The sequence below is a fragment of the Salmo trutta genome, chromosome 2 (genome assembly GCF_901001165.1).
Source record: "Salmo trutta chromosome 2, fSalTru1.1, whole genome shotgun sequence".
NCBI lineage: Eukaryota > Metazoa > Chordata > Actinopteri > Salmoniformes > Salmonidae > Salmo > Salmo trutta.
In genome coordinates this window covers 15,227,859-15,254,797 of record NC_042958.1, presented here as the reverse complement: position 1 = coordinate 15,254,797, position 26,939 = coordinate 15,227,859, and the positions used below count along the sequence as shown (strand labels likewise).

General features: G+C 44.6%; 1 protein-coding gene across 2 annotated transcripts; it reads right to left on the bottom strand.

Annotated features, from left to right (window-relative positions):
- Positions 1–1,333: 1,333 nt before the first annotated feature.
- Positions 1,334–26,679, bottom strand: LOC115151817 (vasoactive intestinal polypeptide receptor 2). Of its 2 annotated transcripts, none has more exons than XM_029696075.1 (13): positions 26,058–26,679; positions 17,619–17,721; positions 17,214–17,321; positions 16,601–16,695; positions 8,000–8,097; positions 7,564–7,702; positions 6,194–6,341; positions 5,428–5,488; positions 5,169–5,238; positions 4,902–4,993; positions 2,804–2,942; positions 2,580–2,621; positions 1,334–2,411 (listed from the first exon to the last, which is right to left on the bottom strand). In XM_029696075.1, exons 1-13 carry the CDS (start codon positions 26,109–26,111, stop codon positions 2,238–2,240), a joined length of 1,323 nt encoding a protein of 440 aa, XP_029551935.1. In that variant the 5' UTR covers positions 26,112–26,679; the 3' UTR covers positions 1,334–2,237. The 2 variants fall into 2 exon arrangements, with proteins under 2 accessions (XP_029551935.1, XP_029551941.1); XM_029696081.1 differs by having other exon boundaries at positions 17,619–17,896; positions 26,058–26,678.
- Between the last annotated feature and the right edge of the window lie 260 nt (positions 26,680–26,939).

The window sequence follows — 26,939 nt, the reverse complement described above, 5'->3', positions numbered from 1 at the left end:
ATGGATTGGGCTCTGGAGTTACACAGCTGGAACTACTGTGGCGTCACAGGGAGGTGGTCTCTGTCTGCAGGATGGATTGGGCTCTGGAGTTACGCTGGAACTACTGTGGTGTCACAGGGAGGTGGTCTCTGTCTGCAGGATGGATTGTCTGGGGTTACACAGCTGGAACTACTGTGGCGTCACAGGGAGGTGGTCTCTGTCTGCAGGATGGATTGGGCTCTGGAGTTACACAGCTGGAACTACTGTGGCGTCACAGGGAGGTGGTCTCTGTCTGCAGGATGGATTGTCTGGGGTTACACAGCTGGAACTACTGTGGCGTCACAGGGAGGTGGTCTCTGTCTGCAGGATGGATTGTCTGGGGTTACACAGCTGGAACTACTGTGGCGTCACAGGGAGGTGGTCTCTGTCTGCAGGATGGATTGGGCTCTGGAGTTACGCTGGAACTACTGTGGTGTCACAGGGAGGTGGTCTCTGTCTGCAGGATGGATTGTCTGGGGTTACACAGCTGGAACTACTGTGGTGTCACAGGGAGGTGGTCTCTGTCTGCAGGATGGATTGTCTGGAGTTACACAGCTGGAACTACTGTGGCGTCACAGGGAGGTGGTCTCTGTCTGCAGGATGGATTGTCTGGGGTTACACAGCTGGAACTACTGTGGCGTCACAGGGAGGTGGTCTCTGTCTGCAGGATGGATTGGGCTCTGGAGTTACGCTGGAACTACTGTGGCGTCACAGGGTGGTGGTCTCTGTCTGCAGGATGGATTGTCTGGGGTTACACAGCTGGAACTACTGTGGCGTCACAGGGAGGTGGTCTCTGTCTGCAGGATGGATTGTCTGGGGTTACACAGCTGGAACTACTGTGGCGTCACAGGGAGGTGGTCTCTGTCTGCAGGATGGATTGGGCTCTGGAGTTACGCTGGAACTACTGTGGCGTCACAGGGTGGTGGTCTCTGTCTGCAGGATGGATTGTCTGGGGTTACACAGCTGGAACTACTGTGGCGTCACAGGGAGGTGGTCTCTGTCTGCAGGATGGATTGTCTGGGGTTGCACAGCTGGAACTACTGTGGCGTCACAGGGAGGTGGTCTCTGTCTGCAGGATGGATTGGGCTCTGGAGTTACACAGCTGGAACTACTGTGGCGTCACAGGGAGGTGGTCTCTGTCTGCAGGATGGATTGTCTGGGGTTACACAGCTGGAACTACTGTGGCGTCACAGGGAGGTGGTCTCTGTCTGCAGGATGGATTGGGCTCTGGAGTTACACAGCTGGAACTACTGTGGCGTCACAGGGAGGTGGTCTCTGTCTGCAAGATGGATTGTCTGGAGTTACACAGCTGGAACTACTGTGGCGTCACAGGGAGGTGGTCTCTGTCTGCAGGATGGATTGGGCTCTGGAGTTACACAGCTGGAACTACTGTGGCGTCACAGGGAGGTGGTCTCTGTCTGCAGGATGGATTGTCTGGGGTTACACAGCTGGAACTACTGTGGCGTCACAGGGAGGTGGTCTCTGTCTGCAGGATGGATTGTCTGGGGTTACACAGCTGGAACTACTGTGGCGTCACAGGGAGGTGGTCTCTGTCTGCAGGATGGATTGGGCTCTGGAGTTACGCTGGAACTACTGTGGCGTCACAGGGTGGTGGTCTCTGTCTGCAGGATGGATTGTCTGGGGTTACACAGCTGGAACTACTGTGGCGTCACAGGGAGGTGGTCTCTGTCTGCAGGATGGATTGTCTGGGGTTGCACAGCTGGAACTACTGTGGCGTCACAGGGAGGTGGTCTCTGTCTGCAGGATGGATTGGGCTCTGGAGTTACACAGCTGGAACTACTGTGGCGTCACAGGGAGGTGGTCTCTGTCTGCAGGATGGATTGTCTGGGGTTACACAGCTGGAACTACTGTGGCGTCACAGGGAGGTGGTCTCTGTCTGCAGGATGGATTGGGCTCTGGAGTTACACAGCTGGAACTACTGTGGCGTCACAGGGAGGTGGTCTCTGTCTGCAGGATGGATTGTCTGGAGTTACACAGCTGGAACTACTGTGGCGTCACAGGGAGGTGGTCTCTGTCTGCAGGATGGATTGGGCTCTGGAGTTACACAGCTGGAACTACTGTGGCGTCACAGGGAGGTGGTCTCTGTCTGCAGGATGGATTGTCTGGGGTTACACAGCTGGAACTACTGTGGCGTCACAGGGAGGTGGTCTCTGTCTGCAGGATGGATTGTCTGGAGTTACGCTGGAACTACTGTGGCGTCACAGGGAGGTGGTCTCTGTCTGCAGGATGGATTGGGCTCTGGAGTTCCGCTGGAAGTGGGTGGAGTTATCAGTCCCGTTATGGCTGATTGACCCCCTGTGTAGACGGTAGTCCCTCCACATGTAGCGCATCAACGACACACTTCTCCACTTCAACTTCAGCTCCCCCTGGACCTGCACACACACACACACACACACACACACACACACACACACACACACACACACACACACACACACACACACACACACACACACACACACACACACACACAGCCTTAGAGAGTATGGTTACAGAGAACATTTTGAGGTTAAATGTAATATGACATTGAGCTGACTGACCTCAGTGTTGAGGAAGCAGTAGAGGATGGCTACCATCAGGCCCTAGAGGACACACAGCATACGGCAACATCAACAGCTTCTATACACACTATGCATGTCATAAACTTATTACAACACCATGTGGAACATATATAGGCATATACAGAAAGATCCTAGACCTGGGTTAACCTGGATAGGGTTAGGGGGTTAAAGGTTAAAGATCAGGGGTTAAAGTAGCGCTATACCTGGACGGACCCCAGTACCAGGTCAAACAGAATCTTGTACTCCTCCATCCTGTCGCTCTCTGTCTCCACCAGGTAGACAAACACCATGTAGTTGACTCCAAAGAGAGGGATCAACAGCAGGGTGGACTTAGCCAGACGCCTGCAACACACAGGTGTGTGTGAGAGAGTGTGTATATATATATATATATATATATATATATATATACTGGCCAGTTTATTAGGTACACCACCCAGTTCACAAAAATGGATCGCTCCTACAGACAGTGAGTCACGTGGCCGTGGCTTGCTATATAAAGCAGGCAGACAGGCATCGAGGCATTCAGTTACTGTTCGATTGAACGTTAACCTCTTGACGGTCGCCTAGGATAGGGGGCGCTACAGCGATTTTTGAAAAAAATGTGTGCCCATTTTAAATGGCCAAACTCAGAAGCTAGGATATGCATATAATTAATACTTGTGGATAGAAAACACCCTAAAGTTTCTAAAACTGTTTGAATGGTGTCTGTGAGTATAACAGAACTCATATGGCAGTCAAAACCCCGAGACAGATCGTAACAGGAAGTGGAATTCTGAATTGCGGACTCAACTTCATCACTTTGCCTATAAATCACACCGTGAGCAATGGTTCATTGAGTACTTCCTATTGCTTCCACTAGATGTCCCCAGTCTTTACAAAGTGATTTGAGCCTTCTACTGTGAAAACTGACAGAATGAGAGTCTGTGGAACGTGGTCACATGAGGAGGGCCATCACCATTATGACGCCGGCGCCCCTGGCTACCCTTCCCTTTCGAAACGTTTTGAAAGACAATGCAATCGTCCCCCTTGAATGTTATTGGAGCTCTGGTTGAAAAAGGCCCTAAAGATTCATGTTATACAAGATTTGACATGTTTGAACGAACTTAAATTTAAAAAAAAAGCATTTTGTTGAGAGAGAAGTCCCGCGGCCGACGGTACTTTTGGTGCAGCCTTCAGAACGTGCTAACAACAACAAGCTATTGGGACATAAAGGATAGTATACAAGACTAGATTTGATATGCGATTGTTCCAAGATGGCGCTGACCTGTAACGGTAGCCTATTTTTCTGAGTATCGCATCCCCTTTTATCGCAAAGTGTGATTACCCAGTAAAGTTATTTTTAAATCTGGCATTGCAGGTACTTTCAAGAGATGCTAATCTATAAATCTTAGAATGACAATATTACATTTTAAAAATGTTTTCGAATAGTAATTTAGTAAATTGTAGCGCTGTTTCACCGGACGCATTTGAGGGAAAATAGTTAGTCAACGTTACGCGCCGATGTAAAATGCTGTTTTTATATATAAATATGAACTTTATCGAACAAAAGAATGCATGTATTGTGTAACATGATGTCCTAGGAGTGTCATCTGATGAAGATTGTCAAAGGTTAGTGCTGCATTTAGCTGTTTTTTGGTTATTTGTGATGCATGTGGTTGGTCGGAAAATGGCTATGTGGCTACTTTTACGATATACTCCTCTAACATAATCTAATGTTTTGCTTTTGCTGTAAAGCCTTTTTGAAATCGGACAAAGTGGTTCGATTCAGGAGAGGTTTATCTATAAAACGATATAACATAGTCCTATATTTGAAAAAATAAAAATATTACATTTTGTTATGCTAATGACGATAGGATTTTTCGCTGGATGTCCCCGACCAGGGGTTAAAATGGGCAAAACGAGTGACCTAAGTGACTTTGAGCGTGGTATGATCGTCTGGTTCAACGATTTGGCGTTAGCAGCATGAGTCCATGGACCTGCCTGGTGTCAACCGTACAGGCTGGTGGCGGTGATGTACCGCCGTCCAATCTGCTGCATATGCGTGATGCCATCGCGTCAGCATGGAACAGCATCACTGTGGAATGTTTTCCCGAATTGCAGAATCCATGCTCCAAAGAATTCAGGCTGTTCTGGAGGCAAAGGGGTGTACCCAATTATCTGGCCGGTGAGTGTATGTTGTGGTAGTGCTCAGATTGTTTCTGGAGTGTAGAATTCACTTTGTTTTATAAGTTTAAATAAGCTTAAATAAAACATTTCATCAGTTGTTCATACCTTTATTGTGATTGGTTGTTGAGAGAGTACCTGTATTGTGATTGGTCGTTCCCACCCACGTCAGAGCAGCGTAGTTTCTGGACTAGAATACGGATGATACTGATAAAAAGAACAAAGTTGATCTGATAGAGGACGACAAGAAACGAGACAACAGACCTCCATTAGAATAAGCATTACATGAGTCCCTGTTATTGGCTCTAATGGAGACAGCAGAACATTTCTGTTTCTCCTAGTTTGTTCAGTGACTCAAAGGGCTTGCTGATACTGGGACGACATGACATCTCTACTGATACTCACTATCACAGACGCCATTATGGGCCAGTTGATCACCCTCCAAGGGGTGGGGATGTCATTCCTCTCCCAGCACCTACACACACACGCACGCACGCACGCACGCACACACACGCACACACACAAACACACACACACACACACACACACACACACACACACACACACACACACACACACACACACGCACATTGTTAAGTCCCCTGTTGACTAGTGAGATGGTGAGAAGGTCAGGCTCATGTTGATGATGTCAGAGCAGACTCACCCGGTGTCTTCCAGATAGATCCTACAGAAGACCCAGACCACAAGAAATACTGAGGGTAACCCTGGGTGACACACAGAGAGAGAGAGAGAAGAGAGAGAGAAGAGAGAGAAAGAGAGAGAGAGATAGAAACACACCCAGAGAGAGGGGGTAGAGGGGGTAGAGGGGAAAGGGGAAGGAAGCGAGAGGATCAGTGGGAGAGAGAGAGAGAGAGAGAGAGAGAGAGATAGAGGGGGAGAGAGAGCGAGAGACAGAGAGAGAGAGATAGAGATAGAGAGATAGAGAGAGATAGAGAGAGAGAGATAGAAACACCCAGAGAGAGGGGGAAGAGGGGAAGAGGGGAAAGGGGAAGGAAGCGAGAGGATCAGTGGGAGAGAGAGAGAGAGAGAGAGAGAGAGAGAGAGAGAGAGAGCGAGAGACAGAGAGAGAGAGAGATAGAGAGAGATAGAGAGATAGAGAGAGATAGAGGGGAAACCAGACTTCTTTGAGACTTCCACCAAATAGCAGCCTATAAACTAAACACCATAGACACAGTCCATAATACTCAACCATAACCTGCTAAACACAGGGAACATTAACACAATGGATGGTTTCTGTCAGGGGCTGAAGGATGAAGTACTAACAACTAGTCCAGGAAGAGACTTTGGACAAACGGAGAGCAGCGAGAGAAAGAGGACATTACAACAGTGTTTAGACTATTTAATGTATTATACTGGGATAAAACCCTCTGGCTCATGGCCATGGTTACAGAGTGTGTGTGTGTTCTTACCCCAGCCGATGGTGAGGTAGACAGCGAGGTGTGTGTATGCGTAGGTGACGAGGAGCAGAGTGTGTAGGTAGAGGCCTTCCACCAGTAGCCAGAAGAAGTTAGCCATGATGAAATAGTTAAACATCACCAAACTGACCTTACAGCCCACCTAACACACACACAGACACACACACACACACAGTAGTTAGCCATGATGAAATAGTTAACCATCACCAAACTGACCTTACAGCCCACCTAACACACACACACACACACACACACACACACACACACACACACACACACACACACACACACACACACACACACACACACACACACACACACACACAGTAGTTAGCCATGATGAAATAGTTAAACATCACCAAACTGACCTTACAGCCCACCTAACACACACACAGACACACACACACACACACACACACACACACACACAGATAGTAGTTAGCCATGATGAAATAATTCAACTTCACCAAACTGACCCTACAGCCCACGTAACACACACACACACACACACACACACACACACACACACACACACACACACACACACACACACACACACACACACACACACACATACACACACACACTCACAAAGTAGTTAGCCATGTTACTTACACAACGTTAGATTGACTTCACAACAACAAACAACACATTTTAATACTGTAGTAATACTTTCACACTGTACTTGGAGACAGACATTGGAGACGGACATTGGAGACGGACATTGGAGACGGTCATAGGAGACGGACATTGGAGACAGTCATTGGAGACAGACATTGGAGACGGTCATTAGAGACATTGGAGACGGTCATAGGAGACGGACATTGGAGACATTCCTTAGAGACAGACATTGGAGACAGTCATTGGAGACATTGGAGACAGACATTGGAGACAGTCATTGGAGACAGACATTAGAGACGGTCATAGGAGACGGACATTGGAGACAGTCATTGGAGACAGACATTGGAGACGGTCATTAGAGACAGACATTGGAGACAGTCATTGGAGACAGTCATTGGAGACAGACATTAGAGACGGTCATAGGAGACGGACATTGGAGACAGTCATTGGAGACAGACATTGGAGACAGACATTGGAGACAGACATTGGAAACAGTCATTGGAGACAGACATTGGAGACAGACATTGGAGACAGACATTGGAGACAGTCATTGGAGACAGACATTGGAGACAGACATTGGAGACGGACATTGGAGACAGTCCTTGGAGACAGACATTGGAGACAGTCCTTGGAGACAGTCATTGGAGACAGACATTGGAGATAGTCCTTGGAGACAGTCCTTGGAGACAGTCCTTGGAGACAGACATTGGCATACATTTTGCAATATACAGTGTGAATCTCACCAGTGAGGGCTGCGTGCTACAGTCAGTGTTTTCATTATAGGAGAAGATGACAGAGTCTTTAACCAGCACGGCCACAGCTCGCAAGATGAACGACACAAACAGGTTCACATGGATGTAGTTCCTAGTGCAGTGGAGCCTCCTACACACAAACACACACACACACACTCACACGCACGCACGCACGCATGCACACACAACACACACTCACACACACACACACATACACACACACACACTCACACGTGAGACATGGGGTCATGATAAGAATGTTTATTAACAGTGTCTATAAGTGAATTATGGGAAATATAAACATCCAGAAGGATCCTTGATAACCCCCTGTATTAAAAACAGCAAAGAACACAACTTGCCAAAACACTACTCCTTTCACAAAGCATGTGAGTGTCTCTATGTGTGTGTGTGTGTGTGTGTGTGTTACCTGAACAGACAGAGAATGAGTGTAGAGGTGATGAGAGCGATGAGGGAGAGACTGTGGCCCAGAGTGTACAGAGTCTTCACCACCGAGTAGAACAGCAGCTGGAGGACACAAACACACAGTCATGTACACACACATATCACAACACACCAGCTACATCAAGGACACACAGACACAAACACTGTCACACATAGGCATACATTCTATCTGCACAATAAAAAGCCTTGCTGATGTCAAAACAGTCTGTCTCTACAAGTGCTTCTTTCACAACCAGTTTGGAATGCAAAAGATAATGTCCATGGTTTCACCAGCGCTGTTTAGCTTCAAACCTGCATTAATTACCCCTTTCCTCTCATAGATGTCATACCACGAGAGGTTGGGAAATACCTACAACTAGTGTGTGTGTGTATATCTTAGTCTGTCTGCTCTTCACCATTCTCCTCCACATCACCTTCTCATCCTGATAAACAACATTCTCCTCCCTATCACCCTCTCATCCTGATAAACAACATTCTCCTCCCCATAACCCTCTCATCCTGATAAACAACATTCTCCTCCCCATAACCCTCTCATCCTGATAAACAACATTCTCCTCCCCATCACCCTCTCATCCTGATAAACAACATTCTCCTCCCCATCACCCTCTCATCCTGATAAACAACATTCTCCTCCCCATCACCCTCTCATCCTGATAAACAACATTCTCCTCCCCATAACCCTCTCATCCTGATAAACAACATTCTCCTCCCCATCACCCTCTCATCCTGATAAACAACATTCTCCTCCACATCACCTTCTCATCCTGATAAACAACATTCTCCTCCACATCACCTTCTCATCCTGATAAACAACATTCTCCTCCACATAACCCTCTCATCCTGATAAACAACATTCTCCTCCCCATCACCCTCTCATCCTGATAAACAACATTCTCCTCCCCATAACCCTCTCATCCTGATAAACAACATTCTCCTCCCTATCACCCTCTCATCCTGATAAACAACATTCTCCTCCCCATAACCCTCTCATCCTGATAAACAACATTCTCCTCCACATAACCCTCTCATCCTGATAAACAACATTCTCCTCCACATCACCTTCTCATCCTGATAAACAACATTCTCCTCCACATCACCTTCTCATCCTGATAAACAACATTCTCCTCCCCATAACCCTCTCATCCTGATAAACAACATTCTCCCCCCCAAACCCTCTCATCCCGATAAACAACATTCTCCTCCCCATCACCCTCTCATCCTGATAAACAACATTCTCCTCCCCATAACCCTCTCATCCTGATAAACAACATTCTCCTCCCCATAACCCTCTCATGCTGATAAACAACATTCTCCTCCACATCACCTCCTCATCCTGATAAACAACATTCTCCTCCCCATAACCCTCTCATCCTGATAAACAACATTCTCCTCCCCATAACCCTCTCATCCTGATAAACAACATTCTCCTCCCCATCACCCTCTCATCCTGATAAACAACATTCTCCTCCACATCACCCTCTCATCCTGATAAACAACATTCTCCTCCCCATCACCTTCTCATCCTGATAAACAACATTCTCCTCCCCATCACCCTCTCATCCTGATAAACAACATTCTCCTCCCTATAACCCCCTCATCCTGATAAACAACATTCTCCTCCCCATAACCCTCTCATCCTGATAAACAACATTCTCCTCCCCATCACCCTCTCATCCTGATAAACAACATTCTCCTCCCCATAACCCTCTCATCCTGATAAACAACATTCTCCTCCCCATAACCCTCTCATCCTGATAAACAACATTCTCCTCCCTATAACCCTCTCATCCTGATAAACAACATTCTCCTCCCCATCACCCTCTCATCCTGATAAACAACATTCTCCTCCCTATAACCCCCTCTTCCTGATAAACAACATTCTCCTCCCCATAACCCTCTCATCCTGATAAACAACATTCTCCTCCCTATAACCCTCTCATCCTGATAAACAACCATTCTCCTCCCCATCACCCTCTCATCCTGATAAACAACATTCTCCTCCCTATAACCCCCTCATCCTGATAAACAACATTCTCCTCCCCATCACCCTCTCATCCTGATAAACAACATTCTCCTCCCCATCACCCTCTCATCCTGATAAACAACATTCTCCTCCCCATCACCCTCTCATCCTGATAAACAACATTCTCCTCCCCATCACCCTCTCATCCTGATAAACAACATTCTCCTTCCCATCACCCTCTCATCCTGATAAACAACATTCTCCTCCCCATCACTCTCTCATCCTGATAAACAACATTCTCCTCCCCATCACCCTCTCATCCTGATAAACAACATTCTCCTCCACATCACCTTCTCATCCTGATAAACAACATTCTCCTCCCCATCACCCTCTCATCCTGATAAACAACATTCTCCTCCCCATCACCCTCTCATCCTGATAAACAACATTCTCCTCCACATAACCTTCTCATCCTGATAAACAACATTCTCCTCCCCATCACCCTCTCATCCTGATAAAAAACATTCTCCTCCCCATCACCCTCTCATCCTGATAAACAACATTCCCCTCTCATCCTGATAAACAACATTCTCCTCCCCATCACCCTCTCATCCTGATAAACAACATTCCCCTCTCATCCTGATAAACAACATTCTCCTCCCTATAACCCCCTCATCCTGATAAACAACATTCTCCTCCCCATAACCCTCTCATCCTGATAAACAACCATTCTCCTCCCCATCACCCTCTCATCCTGATAAAAAACATTCTCCTCCCCATCATCCTCTCATACTGATAAACAACATTCTCCTCCACATAACCTTCTCATCCTGATAAACAACATTCTCCTCCCCATCACCCTCTCATCCTGATAAACAACATTCCCCTCTCATTCTGATAAACAACATTCTCCTCCCCATAACCTTCTCATCCTGATAAACAACATTCTCCTCCCTATAACCCTCTCATCCTGATAAACAACCATTCTCCTCCCCATCACCCTCTCATCCTGATAAACAACATTCTCCTCCCCATCACCCTCTCATCCTGATAAACAACATTCCCCTCTCATCCTGATAAACAACATTCTCCTCCCCATAACCTTCTCATCCTGATAAACAACATTCTCCTCCCTATAACCCTCTCATCCTGATAAACAACCATTCTCCTCCCCATCACCCTCTCATCCTGATAAACAACATTCTCCTCCCCATCACCCTCTCATCCTGATAAACAACATTCCCCTCTCATCCTGATAAACAACATTCTCCTCCCCATCACCCTCTCATCCTGATAAACAACATTCCCCTAGCCAGGTTGCTGAAGACCCACTGCAAAATTCGACGTCCGTCCAGGTAAGCAGGACGTCGGGATATTACTTCAAAACCAACCACTATGGGCAACGGTGAGAGCTACTACCATCAAGGGGAGGCAGGTAGCCTAGTGGTTAGAGCGTTGGGCCAGTAACCAGAAGGTAGCCTAGTGGTTAGAGCGTTGGGCCAGTAACCAGCAGGTAGCCTAGTGGTTAGAGCGTTGGGCCAGTAACCAGCAGGGAGCCTAGTGGTTAGAGCGTTGGGCCAGTAACCGAAAGGTTGCTAGATCGAATCCTGACAAGGTAAAAATCTGTTGTTCTGCCCCTGAACGAGGCAGTTAACCCACTGTTCCTAGGCCATCATTGTAAATAAGAATTTGTTCTTAACTGACTTGCCTAGTTAAATAAATGTAGGCTTGGGGTTTGCTCTTTCCACATCAGGTAACTTATGCATGCAGTACAATCAGTAAAAATACACCTTATGGAACAGCGGGGACTGTGAAGAGACACACACACTTACAAATGATAAGACAAACACGTTCAAATCAAACTTTATTTGTCACATGCGCCGAATACAACAAATGTAGACTTTACCGTGAAATGCTTACTTACAAGCCCTTAACCAATTGTGCAGTTCCGGTAGAGTTAAGAAAATATTTACCATGTAGACTAAAGTAAAAAGTAAGAATAAAAAGTAATACAATAAGAATAACAATAATGAGGCTATATACAGGGGGCATCGGTAACGAGTCAGTGTGCAGGGGTACAGGCTAGTTGATGTTGTATTGTAAATATGTGATAGTGGAGTAGTGCCCTGAGGTAACTCAGTAAAAGTATTGGGTAAAGTGATATGAAATGTAATGTCATGTAATATTTTAAACGGCCTTAATGTTGCTGGACCCCAGGAAGAGTAGCTGCTGCCTTGGCAGGAACTAATGGGGATCCTTAATAAATTCAGTCACAAATACAAATCTTAATTAGCATTGGAGGAAGGGGTGGGGATGGTTGTCATATAGAATGTGGGGTTAGTTGTCACTATCAAACACATTATTACTATATTGTTCGTGGACATTTCCACTGCCAGTATACAGTAAAATAAATCCCAAGCTATTTTATGCTGTTGCTATAGAGACCTCCATTACAAGTAAACACAAACAGCTTTGGCCGACATATCAAAATGTGTTGGGAATATGTAGTGTGGAGAACGTTTGCATATTGGTAAAACATTGCAGACATCAGAATAGAATGTTGACGCCTGGCCGACGTCTAAACGATGTAGAACTGTAGAATTTAGAATGTAGGCATTCTACACACATCTGTGAGACATCTTGGCATGAGCAAACCATGTCTAAACTGCCCAATGCATCATGGGTACATCCGTTGGGCAGAGGTATCTGTGCTATCTGAGTTTGTTGCCTCTCTCTCACACATATTTTTGTCTGCCACACACTCACACATGTACACACCCACATTTACTCAAAATGTCAAAGGTTTTTCTCAAGGCATAAAATGATGAATTTTTTGGGGAATATTGTTTGATCAAAGAAATGCTATTTGTAAGACTCTGTATACTATAGTGCTTAATTTCCTTTTACAAAATGAATAAGCTACTAGTAAACATTCTGACGACCAACCCCATACTGTGTGATAACCAACCCTGTGATGGGGGTGGTTGTCAGAAGTGTACAAAGTGTGTTTGATAGCTTATAACTCCATGTTGGCGTTACAAGCAAAAATTAAAGCAGGAAGCACCAGTGACTCGGTCTATAAAAAAGTGGTCAGATGAAGCGGATGCTAAACTACAGGACTGTTTTGCTTTCACAGACTGGAACATGTTCCGGGATTCTTCCGATGACATTGAGGAGTACACCACATCAGTCACTGGCTTTATCAATAAGTGCATCGAGGACGTCGTCCCCACAGTGACTGTACGTACATACCCCAACCAGAAGCCATGGATTACAGGCAACATTTGCACTGAGCTAAAGGGTAGAGCTGCCACTTTCAAGGTGTGGGACAAGAAATCCTGCTATGCCTTGCGACGAACCATCAAACAGGCAAAGCGTCAATACAGGGCTAAGATTGAATCATACTGCACCGGCTCCGACTCTCGGCTTATGTGGCAGGGCTTGCAAACTATTACAGACTACAAAGGGAAGCACAGCCGAGAGCTGCCCAGTGACACGAGCCTACCAGACGAGCTAAATCACTTCTATGCTCGCTTCGAGGCAAGCAACACTGAGGCATGCATGAGAGCATCAGCTGTTCCGGACGACTGTGTGATGACAATCTCCGTAGCCGACGTGAGTAAGACCTTTAAACAGGTCAACATACACAAGGCTGCGGGGCCAGACGGATTACCAGGACGTGTGCTCCGGACATGTGCTGACCAACTGGCAGGTGTCTTCACTGACATTTTCAACATGTCCCTGATTGAGTCTGTAATACCAACATGTTTCAAGCAGACCACCATAGTCCCTGTGCCCAAGAACACAAAGGCAACCTACCTAAATGACTACAGACCCATAGCACTCACGTCCGTAGCCATGAAGTGCTTTGAAAGGTTGGTAATGGCTCACATCAACACCATTATCCCAGAAACCCTAGACCCACTCCAATTTGCATACCGCCCAAACAGATCCACAGATGATGCAATCTCTATTGCATTCCACACTGCCCTTTCCCACCTGGACAAAAGGAACACTTATGTGAGAATGCTATTCATTGACTACAGCTCAGCGTTCAACACCATAGTACCCTCAAAGCTCATCACTAAGCTAAGGATCCTGAGACTAAAACCCTCCCTCTGCAACTTCCTGACGGGCCGCCCCCAGGTGGTGAGGGTAGGTAGCAACACATCTTCCACGCTGATCCTCAACACTGGAGCTCCCCAGGGGTGCATGCTCAGTCCCCTCCTGTACTCCCTGTTCACCCACGACTGCATGGCCAGGCACGACTCCAACACCATCACTAAGTTTGCAGACGACACAACAGTGGTAGGCCTGATCACCGACAACAACGAGACAGCCTATAGGGGGGAGGTCAGAGACCTGGCCGGGTGGTGCCAGAATAACAACCTATCCCTCAACGTAACCAAGACTAAGGAGATGATTGTGGACTACAGGAAAAGGAGGACCGAGCACGCCCCCATTCTCATCGACGGGGCTGTAGTGGAGCAGGTTGAGAGCTTCAAGTTCCTTGGTGTCCACATCAACAACAAACTATCATGGTCCAAACACACCAAGACAGTCGTGAAGAGGGCACGACAAAGCCTATTCCTCCTCAGGAAACTAAAAAGATTTCGCATAAGTCCTGAGATCCTCAAAAGGTTCTACAGCTGCAACATTGAGAGCATCCCGACCGGTTGCATCACTGCCTGGTACGGCAATTGCTCGGCCTCCGACCGCAAGGCACTACAGAGGGTAGTGCGTACAGCCCAGTACATCACTGGGGCTAAGCTGCCTGCCATCCAGGACCTCTACACCAGGCGGTGCCAGAGGAAGGCCCTAAAAATTGTCAAAGACCCCAGCCATCCCAGTCATAGATTGTTCTCTCTACTACCGCATGGCAAGCGGTACCGGAGTGCCAAGTCTAGGACAAAAAGGCTTCTCAACAGTTTTTACCCCCAAGCCATAAGACTCCTGAACAGGTAATCAAATGGCTACCCGGACTATTTGCATTGTGTGCCCCCCCCCCCCCACCTCTCTTTTACGCTGCTGCTAGTCTCTGTTTATCATATATGCATAGTCACTTTAACTATACATTCATGTACATACTACCTCAATTGGCCCGACCAACCAATGCTCCCGCACATTGGCTAACCGGGCTCTCTGCATTGCATTGGGTCCCGACCACCCACCACCCACCGCATGCCAACTCCTCTTTTACGCTACTGCTACTCTCTGTTCATCGTATATGCATAGTCACTTTAACCATATCTACATGTACATACTACCTCAATCAGCCTGACTAACCGGTGTCTGTATATAGCCTCCCTAATGTTATTTTTCACTGTCTTTTTACTGTTGTTTTATTTCTTTACTTACCTGTTGTTCACCTAATACCTTTTTTGCACTATTGGTTAGTAAGTAAGCATTTCACTGTTGTATTCGGCGCACGTGACAAATAAACTTTGATTTGATTTGAAGATGTGAGTATACAAATGAGCCCTATTTCAACCCAGAACCTTGGTCTTTCTATTAATGTTGAAAAGAGACTTGTAAGACAACCAACCCTGGTCTCCCCTAACCTCCAAAATGTACGTTTATGGACAAAACATCGGATTCTGCAGTGAAACTGTGAGAGCTTGTTGCATGAGACACCATCTGAGACACACACATGCATTCACACACTTACAAACACACACGCACACACTTAAACACATACCACACACAAACAATTGACACATATATCAACATTCAAACATAAAACTGTTCAAACCTTAATATTGTGCTTTGTCTCTAATCCCAAACAATAAGCCCTAACTTTAACCTTTCACCTCTGACCCCTGACCTTAACCCTATTTGGGGAGAAAGTCCAGACTCCTCTCGACAGAGTTATAAGGCATGGAACCCCTTCATCCCTTCCTCTTCCAGACAGAATCCTCTCCTCTGACTGTGGACTCTCAATGGAACACCTGGGAGGGTCTGGACTAACTCAAGCACAGAGGCTGTCATACCACCAAAGATCAACCATATGGAATCACTGAGGATGAGGACGGAGAGAGAGAGAGAGAGAGAGAGAGAGAGAGAGAGAGAGAGAGAGAGAGAGAGAGAGAGAGAGAGAGATACCAGATACCAGTTCCAGATATTCTCTATAACCGGGTAGTTACATTGCAGTTAGCCTGTTTGTTAACCAGGCTAAGAACATGCCATTATAGAAACAAGGCTGGGAACAACTACTGATTAAGGCTCAATATGACCTTTGAGCACTGGAATGCAGTCTCCTCTATCCCTGCAATAACATAGCCAGGCCACGTAAGCCCTATGACTCTCTACTCTCGTCGTACAGGACGCCTCAGGGAGTACACACACACTCAGAGGTAGGGTATGACAAACATTGTGAAATGTTTGGAGGGATCAAAATGTAATTTCCCTGGGCTCCCTGACCTTATAACCCACTATCATCAAGCAGACAAAAGAGAAGTTTCCATTTGAGTCACAACTGCTTGAACAACCTGTCCCAGCTCAGTGCAGTGTCTGGCTGTATAGTGATTAAGTAGTGAATGGAGTCTGTTTCTTCATTCTGGTTCAGTAGAATGAAGAACTGTGGAGTTGCTGTGGTAACCCTACCATGTTGGGTTTGTTGTCGCTGGACCAGCAGACAGTGCTGAGGCTGGGGTAGACTAGGGACCAGCCAGCCTCGGTACAGTTCCTACTGATGTTTCCTAAAAGAGAACATACAGGAATAGAAGGAGGGATTGTCAGGAATCGTGAATTTACCCAAGGTGTGAAAAAGCAAAGATAAGGCCAACACATACTATATTTAAAAAAGTTTAACAGACAGATAGACATACAGACGGGTGCAACGGGAGACAGACACGGTCCTCCGGATAGTCTCGCAGCAATCGACTGCCGAGTGAAGAACAAACCACTCGTTATATCCTTATCTGTTGGTTCCCTCAGTGCCAGGCCCAGACCATGACAACAGTGGGTCAGAGTGAACTGTAGATGATTCTATCTTCTGGACAGACCTTTAGTTGGGTTACAGGCACCGGCCTAAGCCTCAGGAGAAGGTCTCTCAGGGTGCTAAATCCTGCTTTATGGTGACCCCTAACCTCAGAGTGAGGTCATCGAGAGGCCACTAATACATTTCATTTGCAACTAGAATTTTTATCCTGACGGGATGTACAGTATGGTGGAATGATTGAGGTACAGCGGAATGGAGGAATGGATTTGTGTTTACCTTGTCGTCCGAAGAGGTGTGTGAGAGCAGGGGGGCAGGAGAGAGTCACCACCTCCCCTACTGCTGCTGGGGCCCAACACGAAATGTTGTCCCATAGGCCACCACAGCCTACACACACACACACACACACACACACACACACACACACACACACACACACGCACACGCACACACACACACGCGCCAAACAAACACACACACACCCCGTGGGAAAGCAGACACAGGTCACAGGCGTTAGGGGACCCTGTGTACCAACAGATACGATTCTGTCCACTTTCACTATAGCTAAGCTAAGCTAAACACGTACAAACAGGTAATAAGAAAATGAACACACACACAACCACTCATGCATGTCGAACCTGTATGTGTGTGTGTGTGTATGTGTGTGTGTGAGAATGTGTCTACCTGCAGGCTCCATGGATTGTTTCTTCAGCTCATAGTGACATACTAGCTCTGCCCTCTGCAGCTCCCAGAGGAAGTGACACGTGGGATTTCTCCCACTGACTTTCTACACAGAGAGGGAGTCGAAAGACAGTCAATGGATGTGTCTCAACGGTCTTAACTGCCTCCACTCCTCGTCTTCTCTCCTCGTCTTCTCTTTTCTTCTCCTTGTCACCCTCACTCATCTACTTTAGGCAGACATATCGGCTGTACCATTTGAATATTGAACTACATGAGAAACACTGTGAGAGGGAGAAAGACATAAGGGTGGAAAGAGAGAGGGGGAGTGTAAAGAGAGATGGAAAAGAGACGGAGAGAGAGAGCGATTCTTGCATTCCTTTGGACAGAGCTCACTGTGTGGAGAGGGTTAAAGGCATTGGGTACTTATCGTGACCACAGGCAACAGGAACATCCAAACAAACAAACCAAGAACAACCCCCTCCACTTAACACAAACACACAGACAGACACACACACAGCCATCCCTGTGCTAGCTATGTCTTCTGACTTGCAGGCTTTAGGATATTCACTTACAGACAAACATAAACCGTGTGTGGTGTTCATATGCTTGTATTGTGTGTGCATGTGTGTATGTGTGCATCCGTGTGTGTGAGTAGTTAAGCTGGGAGATCTATGAAGTTTATATTGTGAATTAACGCTTCGCTCTACCACAGTTCCAGACTATCATTTTGATTACACCTTTCACTCCTTCCCCTGCATCGGCCGCATCCTCTTGGCATCTCTGTTCCTTTTGGTGCTGATTTATCAACTCTACTGTCACCAGAACACAAACAACCAATAACCCACAACCTCATTACTGTCTCAACCAATCACACAGTTCCCCGTTACTGTCTCAGCCAATCAAACGTTATCTCACCACTACCAATGGAAACATGTAACATCCTATAATATGTAATTTAGAGGGAGAGGGACAGAGAGAGACAGAGAGAGAGCAAGAGAGAGAGAGGGATGGAGAGAAACACAGACAGACAGACAGACAGACAGACAGACAGACAGACAGACAGACAGACAGACAGACAGACAGACAGACAGACAGACAGACAGACACAGACAGACAGACAGACAGACAGACAGACAGACAGACAGACAGACAGACAGACAGACAGACAGACAGACAGACAGACAGAGACAGACAGACAGACAGACAGACAGACAGAGACAGACAGACAGACAGACAGACAGACAGACAGACAGACAGACAGACAGACAGACAGACAGAGACAGACAGACAGACAGACAGAGACAGACAGACAGACAGACAGACAGACAGACAGACAGACAGACAGACAGACAGACAGCCAGACAGACAGAGACAGACAGACAGACAGACAGACAGACAGACAGACAGACAGACAGACAGACAGACAGACAGAGACAGACAGACAGACAGAGAGACAGAGAGACAGACAGACAGAGAGACAGAGAGACAGAGAGACAGACAGAGAGACAGACAGACAGACAGACAGACAGACAGACAGACAGACAGACAGACAGACAGACAGACAGAGAGTAGTCTCTCTAGACATCCAGAGAGTAGTCTCTCTAGACATCCAGGTTGCCTCCACCAATTTTCAAATATTCCGGTTTAACACGTCTTCATGTAATAGAACGTCAGTTTGGTATAGAGGAACTAAGTCATTACTTTATTCACTTGAATAAAATACTAAATAGTAGCTAGCAAGATGGAGATCACAGAGGTAACTTTTAATGAGTGCATTTCGCAAGTGGCTAGTTTGCTTCAACTACTTTCACAAGAACCACTGCAAAGGTTTTGCATGCAAACTTTGGTTTTCAATGTTCTGGCATGTCTGCCTTGTGATTTGTTGGGAGAGTTGTCTGTCTGAAGAGAACCCACCCTGGATCAAATTAAGTAACAATAGGATTAACCAACACATTTTTAGCTTAAAAGTGCCAATTGGGGTCATTTTTTACACCAAATTGATAATGGATTGCAAAGACACCCTCTGTCAAGCAGTAACAGTTTCAATTTTATTAACCTTTTGAACACAAGTAAATGGTTTAAATTCCCCAAAATAAGTATATATTTGAACATTTTCAGACATTTATAGTCAATATTTTGTATTTTTTTCATGTTTTGAATAGATATTTTGATACATTTCATCCTTAGCCACTTGTTATGAACATGTGTCTGTTATTCATTCAAAGTGCTGTGTTTCTGTGGTGCTCCGAGGCTGATGAATTGCCGATTGAGCTAATCTGACATACCGGTACGACCTAAAATGGCCACCTATATGGGCGAAACGGGGGCCGTTGCCATCAGGCTTTTACTGTGCCTTCAGATAATATTCACACCCCTTGACTTTTCCATATTTTGTTGTTTTGACTTTAAAATAGATTCAATTGCGTTTATCCCATAACGTCAAAGTGGAGTGATGTTTTTCTACATTTTTAGAAATGAATAAAAATGAAAAACTGAACTGTCTTTAGTCAATAAGTATTCAACTCCTTTGTTATGGAAAGCCTAAATAAGTACAGAAGTAAACATGTGCTTAACTGTCACGCCCTGGCCATAGAGAGGGTTTTGTTCTCTATTTTGGTTAGGCCAGGGTGTGACTAGGGTGGGCATTCTATGTCCGTTTTTCTATGTTTTGGTATTTCCTTGTTTTGGCCGGGTATGGTTCTCAGTCAGGGACAGCTGTCTATCGTTGTCTCTGATTGGGAACCATACTTAGGTAGCCTTTTCCCACATGGTTTGTGTGGGTAGTTGTTTTCTGTTTGGTGTGTTCACCTGACAGAGCTGTTGCGTTTTGTTCCTCTTTGTTTTTTGTTTCAGTGTTCAAGTTATAATAAACATCATGAACACGTACCACGCTGCGCTTTGGTCTACTCCTTCTTCCACAGACGACCACTACATTAACAAGTCACATAATAAGTTGAATGGACAAACTGTGTGCAATAATAGTGTTTAACATGATTTTTTAATGACTACTTCATCTCTGTACCCCACACATACAATTATCTGTAAGGTCCCTCAGTTGAGCAGTGAATTAAAAACACAGATTCAAACACAAAGACCAGGGAGGTTTTCCAATGGGCACCTATTGGGAGATGGGTAAAAAAAGCAGACTTTGAATATCCCTTTGAGCATGGTGAAGTTATTAATTAAGCTGAGGATGGTGTATCAAAACACCCAGTCACTACAACGATACAGGTGTCCTTCCTAACTCAGAGAAAGGAAACCGCTTAGGGATTTCACCATGAGGCCAATGGTGACTTTAAAACAGTTACAGAGTTTGTCTTTGATAGGAGAACACTGAGGATGGATCAACTACATTGTATTTACTCCACAATACCAAACTAATTAACAAAGTGAAAAGAAGGAAGCTTGTACAGAATAAAAATAATCCAAAACATCCTGTTTGTAACAAGGCACTAAAGTAAAACTGCAAAAAATGTGGCAAAGCAATTAACTTTTTGTCCTGAACATACAGTGTTATGTTTGAGACATATCCAATTCAACACATTACTGAGTACCACTCTCCATAGTGGTAGGTGCATCATGTTATTGGTATGCTTGTAATCGTTAAGGACTGGGGAGTTTTTCAGGATAAAAAATAGAATGGAGCTGAGCACAGGCAAAATCCTAGAGGAAAGCCTGCTTCAGTCTGCTTTCCACCAGACACTGGGAGATGAATTCACCTTTCAGCAGGACCATAAACTTAAACACAAGGCCAAATATACACTTGAGTTGCTTACCAAGATGACAGTGAATGTTCCTCAGTGGACGAGTTACAGTTTTGACTTAAATCTGGCAAGACTTGAAAATGGTTGTCTAGCAATGATCAACAACCAATTTGACGGAGCTTGAAGAATTTTGAAAAGAATAATGGGCAAATGTTACACAATCCAGGTGTGGAAAGGTCTTAGACATTTACCCAGAAAGACTCACAGCCGTAATCGCTGCCAAAGATCCTTCTTTGATTTACTTACGTAAATTAGATATATGTATTTCATGTTCAATAAATTTGCAAAGATTTCTAAAAAGATGCTTTCACTTTGTCATTATGGGGTATTGTGTGTACAGTTGAAGTTGAACGTTTACATACACCTTAGTCAAATACATTTAAACTCTGTTTTTCACAACTCCTGACATTCAATCCTAGTAACAATTCCATGTCTTAGGTCAGTTAGGATCACCACTTTATTTTAAGAATGTGAAATGTCAGAATAATAGTAGAGAGAATGATTTACTTCAGCTTTTATTTCTTTCATCACATTCCCAGTGGGTCAGAAGTTTACATACTCTCAATTAGTATTTGGTAGCATTGCCTTTAAATTGTTTAACTTGGTTCAAACGTTTCGGGTAGCCTTCCACAAGCTTCCCACAATAAGTTGGGTCGATTTTGGCCCATTCCTCCTGACAGAGCTGGTGTAACTGAGTCAGGTTTGCAGGCCTCCTTTCTCGCACACACCTTTTCAGTTCTGCCCACAACTTTTCTATAGGATTGAGGTCAGGGTTTTGTGATGGCCACTCCAATACCTCGACTTTGTTGTCCTTAAGCCATTTTGCCACAACTTTGGAAGTATGCTTGGGGTCATTGTCCATTTTGAAGACACATTTACGACCAAGCTTTAACTTCCTGACTGATGTCTTGAGATGTTGCTCCAATATATCCACATAATTTTTCTCCCTCATGATGGCATCTATTTTGTGAAGGGCACCAGACCCTCCTGCAGCAAAGCACCCCCACAACATGATGCTGCCACCCCAGCGCTTCACGATTGGGATGGTGTTCTTCGGCTTGAAAGCCTCCCCCTTTTTCATCCAAACATAACGATGGTCATTATGGCAAAACAGTTTTATTTTTGTTTCATCAGACCAGAGGACATTTCTTAAAAAAGTACGATCTTTGTCCCCATGTGCAGTTGCAAACCGTCGTCTGGCTTTTTTTATGGTGGTTTTGGAGCAGTGGCTTCTTCCTTGCTGGTTATGTCAATATAGGACTCGTTTTACTGTGGATATTGATACTTTTGTACCTGCTTCCTCCAGCATCTTCACAAGGTCCTTTGCTGTTGTTCTGGGATTGATTTGCACTTTTTTGCACTCCTTCCTGAGCGGTATGACGGCTGCATGGTCCCATGATGTTTATACTTGCATACTATTGTTTGTACAGATAAACATGGTATCTTCAGGCGTTTGGAAATTGCTCCCAATGATGAACCAGACTTGTGGAGGTCTACAATTTTTTTTCTGAGGTCTGAGTTTGAAGGCAGGCCTTGAAATACATCCACAGGTACACCTCCAATTGACTCATATGATGTCAATTAGCCATCAGAAGCTTCTAAAGCCATGACATCATTTACTGGAATTTTCCAAGCTGTTTAAAGGCACAGTCAACTTAGTGTATGTAAACTTCTGACCCACTGGAATTGTGATACAGTGATTTATAAGTGAAATAATCTGTCTGTAAACAATTGTTGGAAAATTACTTGTATCATGCACAAAGTAGATGTCCTAACCGACTTGCCAATAAATTTGTGGAGTGGTTGAAAAACGAGTTTTAATGACGCCAACATAAGTGTATGTAAACTTCCGACTTCAACTGTAGATGGGTGATTATTATTATTATTTTTTAATCAATTTTGAATTCAGGCTGTAACACAACACAATGTGGAATAAGTCCTGGGGTATGAATACTTTCTGAAAGCCCTCTAGCATACCATGAAAGAACGCTATGTGCTATCAACTCACTTCCAATTGCAGCTGACTGATGAGAATCTCGACTTGGTATAAAGACATTGACTGGAAACTAAATATGCATTTACATTATTTTTTCTTCAGTTATAGTGGCTCTATATTTTTCAGAGTACATACATCTACCTCTATTTCAGATGTCACAAAGTTTACCATAGCGTCCACATTTTCAGCTTAGCTGTCCACCACTGATAGGCTTTTACAAAGGATAAATCATTTTTCATTCCTCCATATTATCACAGAAATCACCTTTGTGGAGTGGTTGAGGCCTAAATTGCCCAAAATTTTTTTGTTGTTGTTGTCAGTAACTAGTTGCTTTACAAAGTCTTCACATTTCTGAGGGATAAACTTGGAAATGACTGAATTAGCACAACATAGATCAATCAAGTGTTTTTCACTCAAATATCAATGTGTCTGACTACTACTTTATTATTTTAAATAAAGATGTATAACATAATAGACTCAAGTAAGAACAACTTATTTAATACATGTTAGATTGACTTTAAATAATCATAAATTGTAAAAACTCAATAACGTTAGATTAGCAGAGCAAATAAATAAAGTTATATTTACTCAATAACCGAATATTTGTTAACAATACTCAAAAGCATGAAGTTATTAGAACATCCGATTTACATCTGAGTGAGTACCACACATATGATTTGAGTTCTACAGGCAGTTGGAGATTTTTGAGTAACCCTTATTCAATTGGTTTAATGAGTTGGGCAATTACTTTCTACAGTGCACCTACCCAGTGGCGACCCGTTATTGTTTACAAACCTGTTTTGAGGCCCACCTGTTTTGCACTTTATTTTGGCATTAATACGTGTCACATTTCAGTTTGCAAACAATGTAAAATAATATATTACTGAGTTAATAAAGCCGCATACAAACATGGTCTCTTTTTTGTTTTCTTGAGTAAGGCAGCTCCAAAATGCAGGTGTTTCAGCCTAGCTCAGTGCTTTCTGTGGTGGTGGGGCAGCCAGCGGAAAATATGGATCATAGTAGTTGGTAATGTTCTCTAGTTGCGCAGTGATTGGCTCAGTGTTCTGTCACTCATGAGGACACTACATCACCGCTCGAAAATTCAAGCCCCTTGGGTACTGCCATCGACTTACATTAGAAGTGCCCATCCAAAAGGCTCAAGGTCATTGGCCACAGATAAAATGATGTCAAATCACGTTATATCTACCTTGGACTGATCATGTCAACATCATACTTTCAAAATCTTAGCTAGCAAGCTAAACAAGCAGTCATCATCATCAATCAGGTCGACAATCTACTGGTAAATCCTTTTCAATCCTTGTCATATATAGAAAAATTATAGATAAAACGTATCGGAGCTCATCGGCCATTGGACATAAACATTACACAACAAGTTGGAAATCGCAAATTCAACAATGAGTGGTTTGGAAGGAATCAGTGGCTAACTGCAAGCGTTGCAAAGCAATCACTATCCTGCTATTAAGTGGAGTGGGTGTGTGGTCCAAGTCTGGTTTTAATGGTCTCTTTCCAGGCTTAAAAGGATAAACATTCACATGACATTCACATGACTTCTGCCGCATTCAAAACATCTGGAAACTCGGAACTGGGAAATCTAAGAGTTCGAGACAACAGGCAACTCTGAGAAAAACGAGCTCCGACTGGGAAAATACATTTTGAACGTTCATCCTACTCAGAATTCCAGATAAGGAACTCAGGCCTCCGACCAGAAGATCACTGACATCATGATTCAACCTTGTTTTTTTCCAGAGTTGTTTTGAAAGCACCATAAATCCAGAGAATGCCAGACTTTGATGCCAAAATTTGCCCACGAAGGTCCGCCGTGAGTCCAAAAATGTTTTGTATGCTGCTGCTGTGTAAATTATGTAATATGCCAGGGAGATATGTATACTGTAGCTAAGAAAGTAATACTAAGTGTATGTTGTGTAGTAAGCTGTTAGTAGCCCATGTGCCTCACCCTAATAATGTGGTCCCTTTCCCCCTCATAACTTAGCCTACTGTTCTGACTTGGTGGTGCACATGGAGCCATTAGCCTGTTTTAGAGAAATGTAATCACTGAATATTGTAATTGTAAGAGCTTTGATTGTCTGCTTATATTCCCCCTTTATTTATCCTACGGTTCTGACTTGTTGTACAGGTAGAACACTGTAAAAACGGCCCATGTTCTGAATTCTGTCACTTCACATTTCAAAAGTGCTAAACAAATAGTTAAATTGACTACGTCCATCCTAGCTCGCTCATTAATGTCTTAATCGAAATTATGGATTGGCTTTTATCCGCTGTGATCCCCTAATGCCATAGTTTGTGCATCTCAATTGTCAGTAGAAACTACATTTGTTTAAGCAAGTCAGCCATGTTTTTTAAAAGACAGTAAATGAGGCTGAATGAACTATTTAGCTGCCAGACAAGGCGCCGGTGATAGCCAGGTGTAGCAGTGGTAAGGATTCACTCCATGGTGCTGAAAAGAAAGCTCTGCTGTTGGGACAGCTTTATGTAGGCCCTAACAGTTTGTGGACAACGTTTGCCACCGTTATAGTGCAATTCATGTATTGTTTAGTATTGTGTAGTGGCTTTGCTGTTATGCATAGTATTTTTATTTTTGTCCCACCAAGATGTACATGTTAAAATCGCCACAGAACCTACCTATAGGTGACATCTACTCACCACATGTAAAAGGCAGAGCGCGAGGAACAGCAGACCGACCCGTGACCGCTCCATGGTTGCAGGCCGCGCACGAGCAAGTAGAATTCCGAAATGTCCAAGAGCACGGTGGGGGTCTTGTCACACTTAGCGGAACTCATGGGGTCCCTCTCAGGGCGCAGCTCGATGGCAGAGCCCGCATACTATATTTAACCCCGAAAAATCAATAAGTCATCAGACACCGAAAAAAGTACACATTAATAATGGTCATCAGTCAATTGGTGTTGGTGAAGAAAATAATCACAGCTTGTAAACGCAAAAAAAAAAAAAAACGTTCCACGAGGTGTCCGTTAAAATCGTCCAGAAAGCTGTTTGTACTGGTATGGAGAGAAAGAAGGAGAGAGAGAAAAACAGGGAGACTATGAAAAAGAAAGAGAATGCTGGAAAGGTGGGGAGTCAGTCAGAGCCACAGAAAGCTCCGAGGGCAGCTATCAGAAGTGAGGCGGAGGTCGGTTTGACAGCAGAGATCTCTTTCCCGTTAACTTATGGCACTGCGCGTTCCCGTCAACTCCGTCCAGCCTCTGCCAGCGCCTGAGTGATCCGCGCTACCGAGGCAGTCAGTGGGCTCAATAACAACAGCACTCACTCTCACACACAGAGAGAAAGAGAGCGATAAATAGAGATATATATATATATATATTGTATAAGGCTGGGGTTGGGGTCAAGGGCAATTATTCAGTCTTAGGCAAGGTAACTCATCACATGACCACTTCTGTCACATTAAGTCCCTGGATGGTTCGTTTATTTTCTTCAAAAAGAGAAGATGTGTTGTAGTTTCTATTCAGTGTACTAAAACTGTGGTTCTGGTTAAGGACAGAGATTAGGCCTAGTAGCCTACTCCCTAGA